This window comes from Pseudophryne corroboree, chromosome 3, assembly GCF_028390025.1.
Source record: "Pseudophryne corroboree isolate aPseCor3 chromosome 3, aPseCor3.hap2, whole genome shotgun sequence".
Taxonomy (NCBI): Eukaryota; Metazoa; Chordata; class Amphibia; order Anura; family Myobatrachidae; genus Pseudophryne; species Pseudophryne corroboree.
Window position 1 is genome coordinate 603,723,053 of NC_086446.1, and position 21,783 is coordinate 603,744,835.

The 21,783-nt window shown below is 46.2% G+C and overlaps 1 protein-coding gene across 3 annotated transcripts in view; it reads right to left on the reverse strand.

Annotated features, from left to right (window-relative positions):
* Window positions 1–21,783, reverse strand: part of LOC135056407 (tolloid-like protein 2) — a 362,236-nt gene that overhangs the window by 61,367 nt on the left and 279,086 nt on the right. For 2 of the 3 annotated variants that reach the window (XM_063961508.1, XM_063961507.1), the window contains 3 exons: window positions 21,290–21,468; window positions 20,688–20,793; window positions 11,091–11,215 (listed from right to left, as the gene is read on the reverse strand). In XM_063961508.1, coding sequence (XP_063817578.1) covers window positions 11,091–11,215; window positions 20,688–20,793; window positions 21,290–21,468 — 410 coding nt within the window. The remainder of the gene's footprint in view (window positions 1–11,090; window positions 11,216–20,687; window positions 20,794–21,289; window positions 21,469–21,783) is intronic. The other variant, XM_063961509.1, reaches the window with a different exon arrangement.

Sequence of the window (21,783 nt, forward strand, 5' to 3'; positions counted from 1 at the left end):
CGCACTTGGGACGGGGGCGCCCAGCATCCACTACGGACTACGAGAAATAGATTTACCGGTGAGTAAAATCTTATTTTCTCTAACGTCCTAGTGGATGCTGGGGACTCCGTAAGGACCATGGGGATTATACCAAAGCTCCCAAACGGGCGGGAGAGTGCGGATGACTCTGCAGCACCGAATGGGCAAACACAAGGTCCTCCTCAGCCAGGGTATCAAACTTGTAGAATTTTGCAAAAGTGTTTGAACCCGGCCAAGTAGCTGCTCGGCAAAGCTGTAATGCCAAAACCCCTCGGGCAGCCGCCCAAGAAGAGCCCACCTTCCTTGTGGAATGGGCTTTTATCGATTTTGGATGCGGCAATCCAGCCGCAGAATGAGCCTGCTGAATCGTGTTACAGATCCAGCGAGCAATAGTTTGCTTTGAAGCAGGAGCAGCCAGCTTGTTGGATGAATACAGGATAAACAGCGAGTCAGTTTTCCCGACTCCAGCCGTTCTGGCCACATAAATCTTCAAAGCCCTGACTACATCAAGCAACTTGGAATCCTCCAAGTCACGAGTAGCCGTAGGCACCACAATAGGTTGGTTCAAATGAAAAGACGACACCACCTTCGGCAGAAATTGTGGACGAGTCCGCAATTCTGCCCTATCCGCATGGAAAACCAGATAGGGGCTTTTACATGACAAAGCCGCCAATTTTGACACACGCCTAGCCGAAGCTAAGGCCAATAGCATGACCACCTTCCACGTGAGATACTTTAGCTCCACGGTCTTAAGTGGCTCAAACCAGTGGGATTTCAGGAAACCCAACACCACGTTGAGATCCCAAGGTGCCACTGGTGGCACAAAAGGGGGCTGAATATGCAGCACTCCCTTAACAAACGTCTGAACCTCAGGAAGAGAAGCCAGTTCTATTTGAAAGAAAATGGATAGGGCCGAAATCTGGACCTTTTTGGACCCCAACTTCAAGCCCATAGTCACCGCAGACAATAGGAAGTGCAGGAACCGGCCCAGCTGGAATTCCTCTGTAGGGGCCTTCCTGGCCTCACACCAGGCAACATATTTTCGCTATATACGGTGATAGTGTTTTGCTGTCACGTCCTTCCTAGCCTTTATTAGCGTAGGAATAACTTCATCCGGAATGTCTTTTTCTGCTAGGATCCGGCGTTCAACCGCCATGCCGTCAAACGCAGCCGCGGTAAGTCTTGGAACAGACAGGGCCCCTGTTGCAACAGGTCCTGTCTGAGAGGCAGAGGCCATGGGTCCCCTGTGAGCATTTCTTGCAGTTCCGGAACAATGAGTATTGCTCTCACTCCTCTTTTTCTTACGATTTTCAGCACCTTGGGTATGAGAGGTAGAGGAGGAAACACATAGACCGACTGGAACACCCACGGTGTTACTAGTGCGTCCACAGCTATCGCCTGAGGGTCTCTTGACCTGGCACAATACCTTTGTAGCTTTTTGTTGAGGCGGGATGCCATCATGTCCACCTGTGGCAGTTCCCACTGACTTGCAATCTGCGCGAAGACTTCTTGATGAAGTCCCCACTCTCCCAGGTGGAGGTCGTGCCTGCTGAGGAAGTCTGCTTCCCAGTTGTCCACTCCCGGAATGAACACTGCTGACAGTGCTTGCACGTGATTCTCCGCCCAACGAAGAATCCTGGTGGCTTCCGCCATTGCCACTCTGCTTCTCGTGCCTCCCTGGCGGTTTACATGAGCCACTGCGGTGATGTTGTCTGACTGAATCAGCACCGGTTGGTTGCGAAGCAGAGGCTCCGCTTGACTCAGAGCGTTGTATATGGCCCTTAGTTCCAGGATATTTATGTGCAGACAAGCCTCCTGACTTGACCACAACCCTTGGAAGTTTCTTCCCTGAGTGACTGCCCTCCATCCTCGGAGGCTCGCATCCGTGGTCACCAGGACCCAGTCCTGTATGCCTAACCTGCGGCCCTCGAGAAGGTGAGCACTCTGCAGCCACCACAGAAGAGACACCCTGGCCCTGGGGGACAGGGTGATCAGCCGATGCATCTGAAGATGCGATCCGGACCACTTGTCCAACAGATCCCACTGAAAGATCCTCGCATGGAACCTGCCGAAGGGAATGGCTTCGCATGACGCCACCATCTTTCCCAGGACTCGCGTGCTGTGATGCACCGACACCTGTTTCGGTTTTAAGAGGTCTCTGACTACAGTCACGAGCTCCTGAGCCTTCTCCGCCGGGAGAAACACCCTCTTCTGGTCTGTGTCCAGAATCATGCCCAGAAAGGGCAGACGCATCGTAGGAATCAGCTGCGACTTTGGGATATTCAGAATCCAGCCGTGCTGTTGCAACACTTCCTGAGAGTGTGCTACGCTGATCAGCAACTGCTCTCTGGACCTCGCCTTTATGAGGAGATCGTCCAAGTATGGGATAATTGTGACTCCTTGCTTTCTCAGGAGCACCATCATTTCCGCCATTACCTTGGTAAATATTCTCGGTGCCGTGGAGAGCCCAAACGGCAACGTCTGGAATTGGTAATGACAGTCCTGTACCACAAATCTGAGGTACTCCTGATGAGGTGGATAAATGGGGACATGCAAGTAAGCATCCTTGATCTCCAGAGACACCATAAAATCCCCCTCTTCCAGGCTTGCAATGACCGCTCTGAGCGATTCCATTTTGAACTTGAATCTTTTCAGATAAACGTTCAGGGACTTTAAATTCAATATGGGTCTGACCGAACCGTCCGGTTTCGGTACCACAAACATTGTGGAATAGTATCCCCTTCCCTGTTGAAGGAGGGGAACCTTTACCACCACCTGCTGGAGATATAACTTGTGAATTGCCGCTAACACTACTTCCCTTTCCATGGGGGAAGCTGGCAGGGCCGATTTGAGGTAACGGTGAGGGGGCATCACTTCGAATTCCAGCTTGTATCCCTGAGACACAATCTGTATAGCGCAGGGATCCACCTGTGAGCGAACCCACTGGTGGCTGAAATTTCGGAGACGCGCCCCCACCGCCCCTGGCTCCACCTGTGGAGCCCCAGCGTCATACGGTGGATTTAGTCGAAGCCCAGGAGGACTTCTGTTCCTGGGAACTAGCTGTATGGTGCAGCTTCTTTCCTCTACCCCTGCCTCTGGCAAGAAAGGATGCACCTCTGACTTTCTTGCTTCTTTGTGATCGAAAGGACTGCATTTGGTAATACGGTGCTTTCTTAGGCTGTGAGGGAATATATGGCAAAAAATTTGTGCTTTTTGGAGTCGGCATCACCTGTCCATTGCCAAGTCCACAGGACCCTTCTGGCAGAAATTGACATTGCATTTATTCTAGAGCCCAGTAGGCAAATGTCTCTCTGGGCATCCCTCATATATAGGACAGCGTCTTTTATATGCCCCAGGGTCAGTAAAATAGTATCCTTGTCCAAGGTATCCAGTGACTCAGACAGATTATCTGTCCATGCTGCTACAGCACTACACATCCAGGCCGACGCAATTGCCGGCCTCAGTACAGTACCTGAATGTGTATAAACAGACTTCAGGATACTTTCCTGCTTCCTATCCGCAGGATCCTTTAGGGAGGCCGTATCCTGTGACGGCAGGGCCACCTTCTTAGATAAGCGTGTCAGAGCTTTGTCTACCCTAGGGGAGGATTCCCAGCGCATCCTGTCCGTTGGCGGGAAAGGGTACGCCATAAGTAACCTTTTGGAAATCAGCACTTTTCTATCGGGGGAATCCCACGCTTTTTCACATAACTCATTTAACTCATGTGAAGGGGGAAAAGTCACCTCTTGCTTTTTCTCCCTATACATATAAACCCTCTTGTCAGGGACAGGGTTTACCTCTGATATGTGCAATACATCCTTCATTGCTATAATCATGTAGCGGATGGCTTTAGCCATTTTAGGCTGCAATTTTGCATCATCGTCATCGACACTGGAGTCAGAATCCGTGTCGAAATCTGTGTCAACAATTTTGGATAGTGGGCGCTTCTGAGACCCTGACGGCCTCTGCGCTGTAGGATAAGGCATGGGCTGAGACCCCGACTGTCCCAAGGTTTCAGCTTTATCCAACCTTTTATGCAAGGAGTTTACATTATCATTTAACACCTTCCACATATCCATCCAATCAGGTGTCGGCGCCGTCGGCGGAGACACGTCATTCATCTGCACCTGCTCTGCCTCCACATAGCCCTCCTCGTCAAACATGTCGACACAAGCGTACCGACACACCACACACACAGGGGATGCTCTATATGAGGACAGGACCCCCACAAGGCCTTTTGGAGAGACAGAGAGAGAGTATGCCAGCACACACCCCAGCGCTATATGACCCAGGAATCACACAGTACCTTAGTGTTTACCCAGTAGCTGCTGTATATATGATTAATGCGCTAAATTTATGTGCCCCCCCTCTCTTTTTACCCTCTTCTACCGTGAATCTGCAGGAGAGAGCCTGGGGAGCTTCCTCTCAGCGGAGCTGTGGAGAGAAAATGGCGCTGGTGAGTGCTGAGGAAGAAGGCCCCGCCCCCTCAGCGGCGGGCTTCTGTCCCGCGATTTTGTGTAACATTAATGGCGGGGGCTCATGCATATTACAGTGCCCAGCTGTATATATGCTGCTTTTTTTTGCCAGGAGGTACTCATTGCTGCCCAGGGCGCCCCCCTGCGCCCTGCACCCTACAGTGACCGGAGTGTGTGGGTTAGTGTGGGCGCAATGGCGCACAGCTGCAGTGCTGTGCGCTACCTCATATGAAGACAGGAGTCTTCTGCCGCCGATTTTGACATCTTCTTGCTTCAACCCACCGGCTTCTGTCTTCTGGCTCTGCGAGGGGGACGGCGGCGCGGCTCCGGGAACGGACGACCATGGTTAGGTTCCTGTGTTCGATCCCTCTGGAGCTAATGGTGTCCAGTAGCCTAAGAAGCCAACCTAGCCGCAGTTAGTAGGTTTGCTTCTCTCCCCTCAGTCCCACGTAGCAGAGAGTCTGCTGCCGGCAGAAGCTCTCTGAAAATAAAAAACCTAACTAAAATACTTTCTTATTAGCAAGCTCAGGAGAGCTCACTAAAATGCACCCAGCTCCTTCTGGGCACAGATTCTAACTGAGGTCTGGAGGAGGGGCATAGAGGGAGGAGCCAGTGCACACCAGGAGTACTAAATCTTTTTTAGAGTGCCCAGTCTCCTGCGGAGCCCGCCTATTCCCCATGGTCCTTACGGAGTCCCCAGCATCCACTAGGACGTTAGAGAAATAAAGGATAGTGGTGAGATTCCGAACCAGCACACACAACAAGAGGAAAGCTATGCTAACCCAACTTAAAACAAAAACAGCAACAGCTGAACCAACAATACTTAACCAAGTAACAGTGCAGGAAGAAAGAAGCACCGGGCAGGTGCCCAGTATCCTCTACGGACTACGAGAAAAGGATTTAACGGTAGGTAACCAAAATCCTATTTTCTCTTACGTCCTAGAGGATACTGCGGTTCCATTTAGTGCCATGGGGAAGTACCAAAGCTCCCAAACCGGGTGGGAGAGTGTTGAGGTTACTGCAGAACTGATTCACCAAACTGAAGGTCCTCAGAGACCAAAGTATCAAACTTGTAGAACTTAGCAAACATGTTTGAACCCAACCAAGTAGCTGCTCGGCAGAATGTAAAGCAGAGACTCCACGGGCAGCCGCCCAAGGAAGAACCCACCGACCTAGTAGAGTGGGTCTGTACAGATCTTGGAACCGGCAAGCCTGCGGTGGAAAAAGCATGCTGGATAACGAGCCTGATCCAGCGTGCATTTGACTGTTTAGAAGTAGGACACCCAATCTTACTGGGATCATAAAGAACAAACAGTGCGTCCGATTTTCTGTGACAAGCTGTTCTCTTACAGACACCTTCAAAGCCCTTCCAAAGACTTTGAAGTAGCAGAGGTGTCGGTAACCACCGGAAGCACAATAGGTTGGTTGTTTTGAAACGTGGACACCACTTTAGGAAGAAATTGATGATGAGTTCTGAGTTCAGCTCCATTCTCATGGAAAATTGAATAGGGGCTCTTGTGAGGCAACGCCCCCAGCTCCGACACACGCCTCGCTGAAGCCAAAACCCACAGTGTGACAGTCTTCCACGCAAGATATTTTATGTCTACCTTCGGTAATGGTTCAAACCAGTCCGATTGGAGGAATTGCAGCACCAAATTGAGATCCCAAGGTGCCGTGGGAGGCACAAAGAGAGGTTGGATGTGCAGAACACCTTTCAAGAACGTCTAGACCTCAGGGAGAGAAGCCAATTGTTACTGAAAGAAAATGGATAAGGCCGAAATCTTGACTTTTATGGAGCCCAGCTGGAGGCCCACATCCACATCCGACTGCAGAAAAAGCAGGAAACGTCCCAGATGAAATTCCACCGCAGAATATTTTCTGCTCTCACGCCAAGAGACGTATTTCTTCCAAATACGGTGGTAATGTTTAGACGTTACCCCCTTCCTGGCTTGGATCATAGTTGGAATAACCTTATCAGGAATCCCTCTGCTGGCTAGAATCAGCCGTTCAACTTTCATGCCGTCAAACGTAGCCGCGGTAAGTCTTGCTAGACGAACGGGCCCTGTTGCAGAAGAGCCTCGCAAAGAGGTAAAAGCCATGGATCTTCAAGAATCATCTCCAGAAGGTCCGCATACCAGGCCCTTCTTGGCCAGTCCGAAGCAATGAGTATTACTTGAACCTTTTCCCTTTTTATTCTTTTGAGAATTCTTGGGATCAGAGGAAGTGGAGGAAACATGTACACCATCTAGCAGAACCATGGAGTCGTCAGAGCGTCTACCGCCTTCAGCTTCTTGTCGAGACGAGAGGTCATCATGTCGATTTGTGGATATCCCCATAGACGTGTCAAGCGCCTGAACACTTCCGGGTGAAGGCCCCAATCCCCCGGGTGCAGGTCGTGTCTGCTGAGGAAGTCTGCTTCCCAGTTGTCTACTCCCGGAATGAAGACCGATGACAACGCCACAATGTATTTTTCTGCCCAGAGGAGAATTCTTGACACCTCTGACATTGCTGATCTGCCTTTCGTTCCGCCCTGTCGGTTTATGTACGTTACTGCCATCACATTATCCGACTGGACTTGAATGGCTAGATCTTGAAGAAGATATGAGGCCTGCAGAAGGGCATTGTATATGGCCCTGAGTTCCAGAATGTTGACTAGAAGGACAAATTGCTGACTTGATCATCATCCTTGAAACTGCACCCCCTGGGTGACTGCTCCCCAACCTCTGAGGCTTGCGTCTGTGATTAACAGAATCCAATTCTGAATACCGAACCTCTGACCCTCGACGAGGTGAGAAGTCCGTAGCCACCACAGAAGGGAGATCCTGGCTTTTGGCAACAGATGGATCCTCTGGTGCATGTGAAGATGCGATCCGGACCATTTGTCCAACAGATTGAGCTGGAATGGTCTTGCGTAAAACCTACCATATTGAAGCGCATCGTAAGAGGCAACCATTTTCCCCAGCAGGCGTATGCATAGATGCACCGATATCCGGGTGGGCATCAGTACATTCCGCACTGACTGGATTACCAATGCCTTTTTCAATGGAAGGAACACCTTCTGCGACTCCGTGTCCAGTATCATTCCCAGGAATGGAAGCCGCCGTGTAGGCTCTAGGTGAGATTTGAAAGGTTCAGAATCCACCTGTGATCCTGGTCAGAAGATCGTACAGGTACGGAATTATGTTTACGCCCTGTTTGTGGCGTATAAATATAATCTCTGCCATCACCTTGGTAAACACCCTCGGTGCCGTGGAGAGACCAAATGGCAGGGCCTGGAACTGGAAGTGACAGTCCTGCAGTGCAAACTGTAGATAAGCCTGATGAGGCGGCCAGATCGGAATGTGAAGGTACGCATCCTTGATATCCAGAGACACTAGGAATTCCCCCTCCTCCAGATCTGAGATCACTGCTCTCAGAGACTCCATCTTGAATTTGAACACTCATAAGTACGGGTTCAACGACTTGAGGTTCAGAATCAGTCTTGCTGAACCGTCCGGTTTCGGTACTACAAACAAGGTGGAATAGTTCCCCTTGTTTTGCTGATGAGGTGAAACTGGGACAATGATCTGAGTCAGTACCAGTTTTTGAATGGTGTCCTGTAAAGTTATACTTGCCACTTGTGAAACTGGTAAGCCTGATTTGAAGAATCTGTGAGGTGGAAGCTCTTGGAACTCCAGTCTGTAGCCTTGGGAAATAGATCTATGACCCAGGGATCCTGGCACGAACTTGTCCAGATGTGACTGAAGTATTTTAGCCGCTCTCCCACCTGCCAGTCTTCCAGGCATCGCGGCCCACCGTCAAGCTCAAGGCTTTGAGAAAGCAGTGCCCGAGCTCTGTTCCTGAGAACCGACAGTTGCTGGTTTGCGTGGTTTACCTCTTGCGCCTCTGGTGGCTGTAGAAGCACCTCTGGATTTGCCCTTAAACTTGGCCGTCCGAAATGACTGTAAATTTGAAGTAAGCTTTCCTGGGTGGGGGAGCTGCGGAAGGAAGATATGTAGACCTACCCGCAATAGCTATGGAGATCCATTTGTCTAGTTTGTCTCCAAATAAGGCCTCTCCTGTGAATGGTAGACCTTCCACGCCCTTTCTGGAGTACGCATCAGCAGTCCACTGGTGTAGCCACAAGCCCCTGCGTGCCGACACTGCGATAGCAGTGGTGCGTGCATTATGCAAGCCTATCTCTTTTATGGATTCCACCATGAAGTTCGCAGAGTCCTGTATATATTGCAGGAGTAAAACAATCTCTCCCCTAGGTAAGGAATCTAACCCCTAAAATAGGTTACCTGACCATTTTGCAATGGCTTAAGTAATCCACGCACATGCAATAGTGGGTCTCTGGGCCACTCCAGCAGCTGTGTACAAGGATTTGCGTGTAGTCTCAATTTTACGAACAGGGAGGCTGCACCAGGGATTGGCAGTACTATTTTCCGTGACAGCCTGGACACTGATACATTCACTATTGGTGGATGTTCCCATTTTTTTCCTATCCTCAGGAGGAAAAGGAAAAGATGAGAGTAACCTTTTAGGCAATTGAAAATTCCTATAAGGATAAACCCATGGTTTATCAAACAGGGTATTCAATTCTTTTGACACAGGAAAAGTGACTGAGGACTTCTATTTTACATTAAAATAAGATTCCTCACACTCCTCTGTCATCTTATCAGGAATTCTCTGATAGTTTATATAAGAGCTGGTATTCCCTGTGACAGAGCAGCTTCCCCCCCCACCCCCTTTCTCCCCCAGTCTATACCCCCCCCTCCTCCATGTCTGACCCTTCAGCGTCAGAATCAGACTGCAGAACATGGGCCAGAGTTCGCTATTGTGGACAAATGGTAGGGGACTGAGACGCTGGTTTGGGGACTGAGTCTCTGTTCATAACTCATCCACAGACTTAAGTATTGCATCTCTTTCTCATTGTGGGACAATTTATTAGAAATATTGGAAATCATTCCTGTAATGTAATCGAGCCATGCTGGTTTAGCCCAGCTAGCCTGAGAAGATGCACTACACTGAGTACATAGTAGTGAGCTCACTGGGGGAAGAGGAACACTCTGCCGGACATGAAACACACTCTTTGCCTGACATATTGTAAATGTGACAGCACACACAAACAGGAAAAGTTAAAAACACAATTAACCCACAAAGAGCCCTTTCAGAGGACACAGGGGTATTTGGAGCCAGCACACCGCGCCCTTATTGCTAAGGCCAAGCTTAGCAGCGTAATATACTAAGTACCCAGATTGGGGACTTAGTACACTAATAATCGCTTTCCCCCTGCTATAACCCCCTGGTACCGCTGAGGTAATCTGGAGTCACACCGGAGGAGCTGCACATCCCTGTCAGTCAGCGTCTGTGTCCACTGCAGAGAGAAAATGGCGCTGGGAGCTGCTGGATCCTCTCATAGTGAAGCCCCGCCCCTTCAATGGCACGCGGTCTTCCTGCTTTTTTTATACAGGCTGAGGTAATTTGTGCTTAAAATGGAGACAGAACCGTTTTCAGGCTTTGTTTGTCAGTGTGGGTACTATGTAAGGTGTATTGTGATGCAGTTGTGTACTGAGTCTGGAGACGCAATTTGTCCCAGTTAGAAGCCATGCATCTCCGTAACCTCATGCCGCCATAATGGCCGGCGACCCGCTAACCGGGACGCCGGCTTACTACTCACCACTCTTCTTTCTTCTGGCTCAGTTAGAGGTGGCGACGTGCTGCGGGAATGTACGCTCGCTGTGGTGGGTCTTGCGAATAGTTTCCTCAAGAGCTAGTGTCCTGTCAGCGGGGAACCCATTAACCCTTCAAAAGGTTGGGCCGTTCCCCCCCCCCCCCCCCCCCCTAAGTCCCACGAAGAAGGCAGGCTGGCGCCATCCAGTCCTGCCTGAAAATAACAAACAGAAAAATAAATGCTTCCATGAGCGTGACTGGCTCCTCCGGGCACTTTTTCTATACTGAGTATGGTAGGCGGGGCATAGAGGGAGGAGCCAGCCCACACTATCAAATTCTTAAAGTACCCATGGCTTCTAGTGGACCCGTCTACACCCCATGGTACTAAATGGAACCCCAGTATCCTCTAGGACATAAGAGAAACACATTTAATCATTTGTAATCTATATTTGCTTGAAAGTAAATATTTAAATCACAAAAACTTGAGTGTGAAGTTACAATATAAATAGCAGTAATGTATTAAGAGGTAAAAAATGCAATAACAAATAAATACATCTCGTGATGTAAATGATTACTATGGATCTCATTAAATATTAGATCAGTTATACAGTAAAATAACAATTTACTAATCCAGAGTTTCCCAAACTTCCCCAATTACAGTCCAGGTTTATGGCTATCTGTGCTTAAATCCAGATTGTTAAATCTAATTGACTGAGGTGCTAATTAAGTCACCTGTTCTCATGCATGGATATCCTTGAAACCTGGATTGTAATGGAAGCATTTTGAAACCTCTGTATTTCTCCATTCTTTACATATATACTGTAGCAACTAAACATATGATTTTTTTTTTATACATTTTAGTATTGATTAACTTGTTAGAAGCTTTGAGGGACAATTTACTAAATTTACACACATAAACACTTGTATAAATAATGTAATTACCTGGACACTTATATAATTTTTTAGCCTGTGCAATATCTCCCTGACTAAGCCGTATACGCTGTCCAATAGTTGGTTGGATTTGGTTGTTCATTCTCCTAGGAAGTATTGTATCGATATTCACACCCCTGTTACAAACAAAAGAACAAAAATATATATTGCAGTATATGTTCAATGCAAAACTTAATATAAATTCTTTTCATAAAGTTCAGAATTTTTGTATATTTATTTATTAGTATCCCTGTCTAATAGGTTTGCACCTCTAAGGTTTTTTTTTTTTGTTTTTTTTCTCATATATTTCCCCATGAACCTCATTCATATCCCAAGAAAAAATAATGTAGCACATTTCGTAAGCATCCCTTACACTGATGTATACCTGTAAATGTCCCTCTGGAAAGCCTTTCCCATCCCTGCACTGTAGAATGCTGTTACATAGAAGCAAGCTCTAGGAGTGCCTGAGAACCCGCACTATTTGCACTGCCACTATCCTTGCATATGTATGCCAATGCTTAGTCTTATGGGAGAAGAGTACTTGAGTAACTTCACTATTTTTAAAGTGATGGCTCCTGTGCCACGTTACCAATACAAATCCTTTAACCAGCACCGGGATCAACCAGCAGGGGGTGTAAAGTCATAGGCGAGGGTCACACGCTTCGCTGAATCCCCTAACTAAAACATTATCCCTTAACTAGTCAGCGCAGGCTGGGTATTCCTTGGGAAGTGGGGACCCCTCACCAAAAAAGGGGTCCACCCTCCCAAGTATACCCCAGGCCTGGGATGAAGCCTGGAACTATTCCCTGCACACATGGTGGTGGGGTTAACGGTATATACAGTGTTTCCCAGAGTAATGACAGAATGCTTGTGGTTCTCTGCACTTCAGCCACTCTAAGCCAATCAGCTGGCTGTTTCTATGGTAGCACTTACTCAAAAGGCAGCACTGACTCAAAAAAATAAATAAGAAGGAAACGGACATACATTGAGATAGTGATGGGATTCACACCAGCTCACACAAAACAAAAAAGGAAAGCCAAGATAACCAACTTGGAACAATTCAGCAACGGCTGAACCAACAGTACTGAACCAAGTAACTATGCAGGAATACGAAGCACTGAGCGGGCGCCCAGCATCCTCTACGGACTATGAGATAAAGATTTACCGGTAGGTAATTAAAATCCTATTTTTTCTTACGTCCTAGAGGATGTTGGGGTCCAATTTAGTACCATGGGGATGTACCAAAGCACCCAGTACGGGAGGGAGAGTGCTGAGGTTCCTACAGAAAAGATTGACCAAACGTTAGGTCCTCAGAGGCCAAAGTATCGAACTTGTAGAACTTAGCAAACGTGTCGACCCTTACCAAGTAGCTGCTCGGCAAAGCTGTAAAGCCGACACACCCAGAGCAGCCGCCCAGGAAAAACCCACCTTACGAGTAGAGTGGACCTGAACAGAATGTGCAATCGGCAATCCTGCCGTCAAATAAGCATGCTGGATAGTAAACCTGATCCAGCAATAAATCGTCTGCTTAGAAGCAGGACATCCAATCTTGTTGGGATCATAAAAGAACAAATACAGCGTCCGATTTCCTGTGACGAGAAGTTCTCTTCACATATATCTTCAAAGTCCGCACAACATCCAAGGACTCTGAGCTAATTGAGGTGTCAGTAGCCACTGGCACCACAATAGGTTGGTTGATATGAAAAGCAGACACAACCTTTGGAAGAAATTGCTGACACGTTCTGAGCTCAGCTCTATCCTCATGGAAAATCAAGTAGGGGCTCTTGTGCGACAATGCCCCCAATTCCGACACACGTCTTGCAGATGCCAATGCCAACAGTGTGACCGCGTTCCAAGTAAGAAACTTTACATCCACCTCCGGTAAAGGTTCGAACCAATCCGATTGCAGGAACTGCAGCACCACATTAAGATCCCAAGGCGCCGTAGGAGGCACAAAGGGTGGTTGGATGTGCAGAACCCCTTTCAAGAAAGTCTTAACCTCAGAGATAGCAGCCAATTGTTTCTGGAAGAAAATGGACAAGGCCGAAATCTGGACTTTGATTGAGCCCAAGCGTAGGCCCACATCCACACCAGCTTGCAGAAAGAGGAGAAAATGTCCCAGTTGAAACTCCACCGTAGGAAACTTCTTGGATTCACACCAAGAGACATACTTTTTCCAAATCCGATGGTAATGTTTAGACGTTACCCCCTTCCTAGCTTGGATCAGAGTAGGAATAACCTTGGTCGGAATGCCCTTCCGAGCTAAGATCTGGCGTTCAACCTCCATGCTGTCAAACGTAGCCGCGGTAAGTCCTGATAGGCGAACGGCCCCTGTTGTAGAAGGTCCTCGCGAAGAGGAAGAGGCCTTGGATCCTCCAGCAGTAATGCCAGAAGATCCGAGTACCAAGCCCTTCTTGGCCAGTCTGGAGCAATAAGGATTGCTGGAATTCCTGATCTTTTTATTAGTTTGAGAACCCTTGGGATGAGTGGAAGTGGAGGGAACACATACACTGACTGGAACACCCACAGAGTCACCAGGGCATCCACCGTCACTGCTTGTGGGTCTCGTGACCTGGAACAGTACCTCCAAAGCTTCTTGTTGAGGTGAGAGGCCATCATTTCTATTTGAGGTACACCCCATCGGTTTGTCACCTCTGCAAACACCTCCGGGTGGAGGGCCCATGCTCCTGGATGGAGATCGTGTCTGCTGAGGAAGTCCGCTTCCCAGTTGTTCACTCCTGGAATGAAGATCGTCAACAGCGCCAGCGCGTGTCTTTCTGCCCACAGGAGGATTTTTGTTACCTCTGACATTGCAGCCCTGCTCTTCGTTCAGCCCTGCCTGTTTATGTAGGACACTGCTGTGACGTTGGTTGACTGAACTTGAATGGCTCGATCTTGCAGAAGATGTGCCGCTTGGAGAAGGCCATTGTATATGGCCCTTAGTTCCAGAATGTTTATTGGAAGGACAGATTCCTGACTTGACCACCTTCCTTGGAAGTTTTCCCCCTGGGTGACTGCTCCCCAACCTGAGGCTTGCATCCATGGTTAGAAGAATCCAATTCTGAATTTCCGAACCTGCGGCCCTCGATCAGGTGAGAAGTTTGCAGCCACCAGAGGAGTGAATTTATGGCTTTCGGTGACAGGCGTATCCGCTGGTGCATGTGAAGATGTGATCCCGACCACTTGTCCAGGCGATCCAGCTGGAAGAACCTTGCATGGAATCTCCCGTACTGTAGAGACTCGTAGGAGGCTACCATCCTTCCCCAGAAGGTGAATGCACTGATGAACTGATACCCGGGCTGGACGCAAGACATCCCGGACCATTGATTGGATCACCAATGCTTTCTCCAGTGGTAGAAACACCCTCTGCACTTCCGTGTCTAGTATCATCCCCAGGAAGGGCAGTCTCCTTGTCGGTTCCAATGTGACTTTGGAAGGTTCGGGATCCACCCATGATCCCGGAGTAGTTGAGTTGAGAGTGCAATACTGTGCAACAGCTTCTCCTTGGAAGATGCTTTTATCAGCAGATCGTCCAGATATGGAATTATGTTCACTCCCTGTTTGCGGAGGAGGAGAATTATCTCCACCATGACTTTGGTGAACACCCTCAGTGCTGTGGAGAGGCCGAATTAGTGCAAACCGTAGACAGGCCTGCTGAGACGGCCAGATCGGAATGTGAAGGTACGCATACTTGATATCCAGGGATACTAGGAATTTCACTGCTCTCAGAGACTCCATCTTGAATTGAAAAACCCTCAAAGTAAGGGTTCAATGACTTCAGGTTCAAAATAGGCCTTACCGAACCGTCCGGTTTCGGCACCACAAACAGGTTTGAGTAATAACCCTTGGTTATTAGGTGAGGTGGAACTGGAATGATGACATTTGTTCGTACCAATTTTTGAATGGCGAAACTGGTAAGCCTGATTTGAAGAATCTGTGAGGTGGGAGTTTCTGAAACTCCAGTCTGTACCCCTGGGTAACAATCTGTCACCCAGGGATCCAGGCATGATGAAGCCCAGACGTGACTGAAATCTTTTAGTCTCGCTCCCACCTGTCCGATCTCCAGGCTGGGAGGTCCACCGTCATGCAGAAGATTTTGAGGAAGCAGAACCTGTTTTCTGTTCCTGGGAACCTGGTGATGCAGGTTTTCTGGATTTTCCCCTACCGCCTCTAAAGAAGGTGGGGGGAGGTTTGGATTTTTTACATTTTGCGGTCCGAAAGGACTGCAGTGAAGGCGTAGGATAAGATTTCCTAGCCAGTGCTGCTGCGGAGGGAAGAAATGTCGACTTACCCGCAGTCGTCGTGGAAATCCACGCATCCAGTGCGTCCCCAAATAGTGCCTGACCTGTGAAGGGTAGGTTCTCCACACTTTTCTTGGATTCTGCATCCGCAGTCCATTGGCGTAGCCAGAGTCCTCTGCGTGCCGACACTGCCATGGAAGTAGCCCTCGCATTAAGCAGGCCAAGGTCCTTCATGGCCTCCACCATGAAACCTGCAGAATCCTGTATTTGACGTAAAAACAAGTCAATGTCACTCCTATCCATAGTATCTAAGTCCTCTAGTAAAGTGCCTGACCATTTTACTATGGCTTTAGAAATCCACGCACAAGCAATAGTGGGCCTTAAGGCCACACCTGTAGCCATGTATAGTGATTTGAGCGTAGTCTCAATTTTGCGGTCAGCCAGCTCCTTTAAGGTGGTTGATCCAGGGACAGGTAAAACCACCTTTTTAGACAACCTAGATACAGAAGCGTCTACTATAGGCGGGTTTTCCCACTTCTTCCTATCCTCTTCAGGGAAAGGGAAAGCAATGAGAATTCTTTTAAGGATTTGGAATTTTTTCTCTGGGTTTTCCCAGGATTTCTCAAATAAGGAGTTTAACGCCTTTGAAGCCGAGAAGGTGAGCGAGGATTTCTTATTTACTGTAAAATAAGATTCCCCTTTCAACCTAGGTACCTTCTCCGTAATATGCAAAACATCCCTAATGGCTTTAGCAAGGGATGCATCGCCCCCCTGCATATCCCCATCACCGTCCCCTGTATCAGAGTCGGTATCAGTGTCAGCTTGCATTATCTGGGCAAGCGTACGCTTTTGCGGGTATGTAGGTGGGCTCTTAGACGAAGTAGTGGGAGCTGAAAACTTCAAACTCTCTACAGATTTTCTCAAAAACTGCATCTCCTTCTCAGTATGTGACATCCTAATTGAAATCTGGGATATCATTCCCCTTAAAGAATCATCCCATGGGGGTTCGGATTCAGAAGGCTGAGACAGTATATTGCAGTCCTGAGTACATGGAATAGACTCCTCAGGAGAAAATAAACACTCTGCAGCACAGGACACAGAGTCCTTAGACATGGTAATGTGGGATATACACACCTACACACACACAGGAAAATGTCAGACACCGTTTCCCCCAGAGTACCTTCAGAGAGTCACAGGGTATAAGAGCCAGCCCCACCGCGCCCCTGTAGGCAATTATTATGATAAAAGCCTGCCGCAGACTAACTACCCTTAATAGGGTAATTAGTACTAGTATCACACTCCCCCCCCCCCCCTGTTTATAACACCCTGGTACCGTAGAGGTATTGCTGGAGTTATGTGGAGGGCAGCGCTCCCTGTCAGCGTTATTTCCTATGTATCTGTAGGGAGAAAATGGCACTGGTGAGTGCTGGATCCGCTCTGAGAGGAAGCCCCGCCCCTAACAATGGCGCACGGCTTCCTGCACTAATTGTTTATATTGGCCTGAGGTGTTTGTTGCTAACAGCGGGTTTAGCCCGTGTTAGCTGAGTGACCAGTTTAGGGAGAATTGTGCATGCTTAGGACGCCCCTCAAAGCACTTACACAAAGTGTTGCTGAGCTGTCCGGAGCTCAGCCTTCCACAGCTGCGCTCCCACCCTTGTGCCGCCATACCCGCCGGCAACCCGCTAACCGGGACACCGACGCTGTACTCACCACACTTCTTTCTTCTGGCTCTGTTAGGGGGTGGCGGCCATGCTGCGGGACTGAACGGTCGCCTCGTGGGCTTGCGATCAGCACCCTCAGGAGCTCAGTGTCCTGTCAGTGGAGATAGAGAACCATTAACTTCTAGACTTGGTTCCTACTAACCCCCCTCCTAAGTCCCTCGAAGCAGGGAGGCTGTTGCCAGCAGCTTTCCTGTACCTAACAGCTCTTAGAAAACAATAAAACTAGAAAAACTCCTAGGAGCTCCCCTAGCTGTGACCCGCTCCTCCGGGCACATTTTCTAAACTGAGTCTGGTAGGAGGGGCATAGAGGGAGGGGCCAGCCCACACTATTAAACTCTTAAAGTGCCAGTGGGTCCCAAAGGACCTGCCTATACCCCATGGTACTAAAGTGGACCCCAGCATCCTCTAGGACGTAAGAGAAAAGGTCTTATTACACACTACAGTACATAAAATTAATACAAGTACCATATGCAAATTAGCTACATTGAAAACAACAAAAAATTAACTACAGCCACACCTCATTAATTTGTTGCATTGAGGGATACATACAGCTTGTTGACAGTCATTATGTCAACAGCACTATATTGATGGGAGATTGACAGCATATTATTAATAAAACAAGTATTAGCAAAAAAAACTTGTACCCTATCAATCATAATATTGAATTAAAATACTATATTTCCAATTTACCATAAAGTGCCACGGTAGTTTGGTCATTTATCATTTCCAATATTTTGTAGCAGAAATAAGCTAAATAGATATACTTGTTTTTAATAAAAATGAAAAAGTTCCATCATATTTCCCACACATGAAGTTACGATACCTATGGAAGGGGCTGCATTTGTTTTGCCTCCAACATTCTTTCAGCGATTTCATTCATCCACATGTCTGCCCTGTCACAATGGATCTTTCATGGTTTACTCTGACATACTTGTCATTCCTAGAGATGATTCTTTTATCTCCAATGGCTCTTTTCAAGTTATAGGAAGATTAATATCCTTAATTCCTAGAAGTTCTTCAGTTGATGGGTGATGAATTGCTAATTCCTAAAGTCTTAGATAAAACTGGGCTGGCAACACTAGGTAAAGAATCTTTGTCATTTACCAGGAGATGGGGTCCCCAAAGCTGCAAACTTCACTAAATGGCTTTATTTGAACAAAGATTTGATTTATCAGACTTTTGTTCTGTATATGTAAACTTCAAAGTGTAGATTTTGTGCAAGTTCATTGGAGGATCTACAGCACTTCCTGCATAATTCAATTTGTTTTGTAAAAGGTTTCCCACAGAGGCACTACTGTTATAGACCACTGAAATTCTGGCCAATGTTATTTTGCCAGTTGAAACCATTGCATATTTTCTTTACCCATTGCTCCAGTATTTCATGTCCCATGTAGCATTCATGTAACAGGCACAGATATGTAGCAATAACCATTTGCATTGTCTCTGTTCTCACTATGTAAATACAGTTCCTTTCAGTTGAAAATAGATCACATCATAGAGACTTTACACATATTTGCTTGCCCCTGTCATAGGTACACTGAGTCAGACGGAACTCTGTTGGATCTGTCTTTTCATAAAAAACTGCATTTCAGAGCGGGAACTGGGTGGTGGCAAACAAAGCAGTATCATGCCTTGTGCAAGTGTCATTGGTGTGAACCAAACGCTCCATGAGTCATGCATAAGGGAAGACTGTTTCAGACAAATCTCTTGACCCCTCATGGCAAATTTACTAAAAGTTGGTTTTGAATCAAACATCCCTATTTTTTACTGTAAATTTTAAAGATTGATGGTGATGTGAGTCACTTTTAAAAGTCTAACTTCAGTTGGTTTTATTTAAATAGACATTAGAAAGTCAACTTAAAACAGAATCCAATTTCCTACTGCTCTCCTATTGGCCAAAACATGTCACATGCATATTTAGACACACAAACACATATGATGATTTGCATGATAATGTGGCACAATATGAACTGGGGGCACTATGGTATGGCATATTATAAACTGGGGCACTGTGATATGGCACAATATGAACTGGAAGCACTATAGTATGGCATATAAACAGGGGGCTCTAATGTGGCATAATATGAACTGAGGGCACTCTAATGTGGCATAATATGAACTGAGGGCACTGTAATTTAACATATTATGAACTGGGGCACTAATGTGGCACAATATGAACTGGAGGCACTATAGTATGGCATATGCACAATAGGCTCTGTAATGTGGCATAATATGAAGAGGGGGCACTGTGATGTGGCCTTATATAAATTGGGGATACTGAAATGTTGCACTGTATGAACTGTGGGCACTACACTGTGGCATAATATAAACTTGGGCCATTATAATGTGGCATAATATGAACTGGAGGTACCACACTGTGGTGTTATGAACGGAAGACACTTCAATGTGACACAATATGTACTGGGGACACTGTATGGTATAATGTGTACCGGCAGGACTACAAGGTGGCATATTATGAACTAGGGCACTACTATAGGACATACAATTAACTAGGGCACTACTATAGCACATAACATTAACTAGAATATTACTATGGAGAATAAAGTTAACTAGGGCACTACTAGGAGGAATAAAATTAACAACTACCGTAGAGATATGTGTCTCTTTAAAGGCCCTTTTAATATGTTGCTATGTGGCCCACAAGATTCTGGCTACACCCCTGATCAAACTTCTATAGAAGAACTTATGGCACAAAATAACTGTATACACCAGTCAGGTAGCAGCACAGCCACAGTGCGGAATGGTAAAGATATAATACAAAGATGCATTTTAGCAGCAGAGATGGGAAATCTTGTGAAGATTCATGGAAGATGATTGGTGCACATTAGAGACATACTCTAGGCTGAAACTTGCTACCCTTTGCCAAAACGCTGGAACTGGGGGCACATTTGTCTTTTACCAGGATAACCATTTAAACCACACTGCAAGAGCAACACTGGAGGGTCTTACAATGAAAATGGACATACTTGCGTTGACCACTACTAGTCCTGTCTTTCTCATCATGAAACTTACTATCACTGCTGTACAACTAAAACTTGAAGTCAGAATATGGGTAAATATCGTTCTCAGTACTGAAAGTGGATAAAAACTTACCTACAACTAATACTACGGCAAATGATACTGACGTTTCCAGATTTGGATGAAATAAGTATTGATCAATGATGAAGAGTATTTATTGAATTAATGGTATCTGTTTTTTTGGGGTGGGGAGATAATTATTACTACTTTGTGGTTTATGAGCTTTATCTTTTTGCCGCCGGTCTGAAGATACACGACTCCATAAAAATAAAACAAACATTCTGTTTTTCCATTTTGGCATTACCTATAAATTAAATGATGTGGCCTAACCGCTATCACCATTGCATTATTTTAGTCTAAACACAGAAGAATGTATGATTCAAATGTATTAAATAATTGCATGGATAGTATAGCAAGTAAGGTGCAATGCATTTAAGACTCTATTATCACATTTGTAAATGGTGAAAATACTTTCCCATTGCTATAAAATGAAGGGGTTTTATCATTCAGAAATACAGAAACAGAAAACCCATAAAACATAGAAATACCCCACAACCACCAACCACGATTCTATGAAGAACTTAAGAGACATAACCTTAGATTCCAACCTTGAGAATGTGTTCCGGGCATAATGCATGATACTGTCAAAGTCATAGGTCTCTCCCAAAGAACTCACTTCCCCTGGCTCCATTTTGAGGAAGTTGTATTCCTGTCCTGCAATGACAACATCATTTGAAATAAAGAGAAAGTAGTTCCTAAAATAAAAATAAAAAAAAGAGAAGAGAAGAAAAAATGTAATGACTGATCACACATTTATCACAGTCACACTTATTGGTATTGATGTAAATCAATTAAACAAATAAGGCATAAATGAAGTTTGGCTACCTTTCCAGTTGAGAAGTACACCTTTATATATTAGGGTTATATATTAAACAATACAATGATTAACCAAGGCCGTACATGGCTGACTGTTATAGGCACACGCACTATAACAAAAACAAAAAAAAAACAGCTTGGCTTAATATGCATTTGAGTTTATAAATCCCGTCATGCCTTGTTATGTTTATAATACTGCAAAATCAATTCAATTTCTTTGCAACTCATCTAAATCCGTATTCTAGAAAAGGAAGTGATCTAACATGGTGTATGTATATATATATATATATATATATATATAGTGGATCAAGCATAACACTGCATAGTGTCCTACCTTGCTGTATGTTTTCTCTTACAATGGTCACATGCTGGTCTCGGTCTGGTCGGGTATGCTCGTGCCAAAATCCAACCACGTGACCCAGTTCGTGGACAACAATGCCAAACTTATCACAGTTTTTGCCTATGGATATAGCCTGAGGCCCTCCTCCTCGACGACCTACATATGAACAGCAGCTTAAAAAATTTTAAGAACAATTATAAAAAATTCTATACATTTTGTGCCTTGTGCATAATTGTACACCTTGCGCTTTAAATTGGATGCTATTTCTGTATTGATACATCACATGCATGAATCAAAGTAAAAAAGTGAAATGACAAATATAGTTGGAAGTAAGATAATCATAATACAATTCAGTCTTGTCAGGACAATCTTAGTATGTGCCCACACTCATTTAGGATTCCTAAATTGATCATGAATAGACAACCGGAAAGCCAAAAAGTCTTCCAAGTAATTTTCCATATTACCAAACAAAATATTCTCTTTTCATT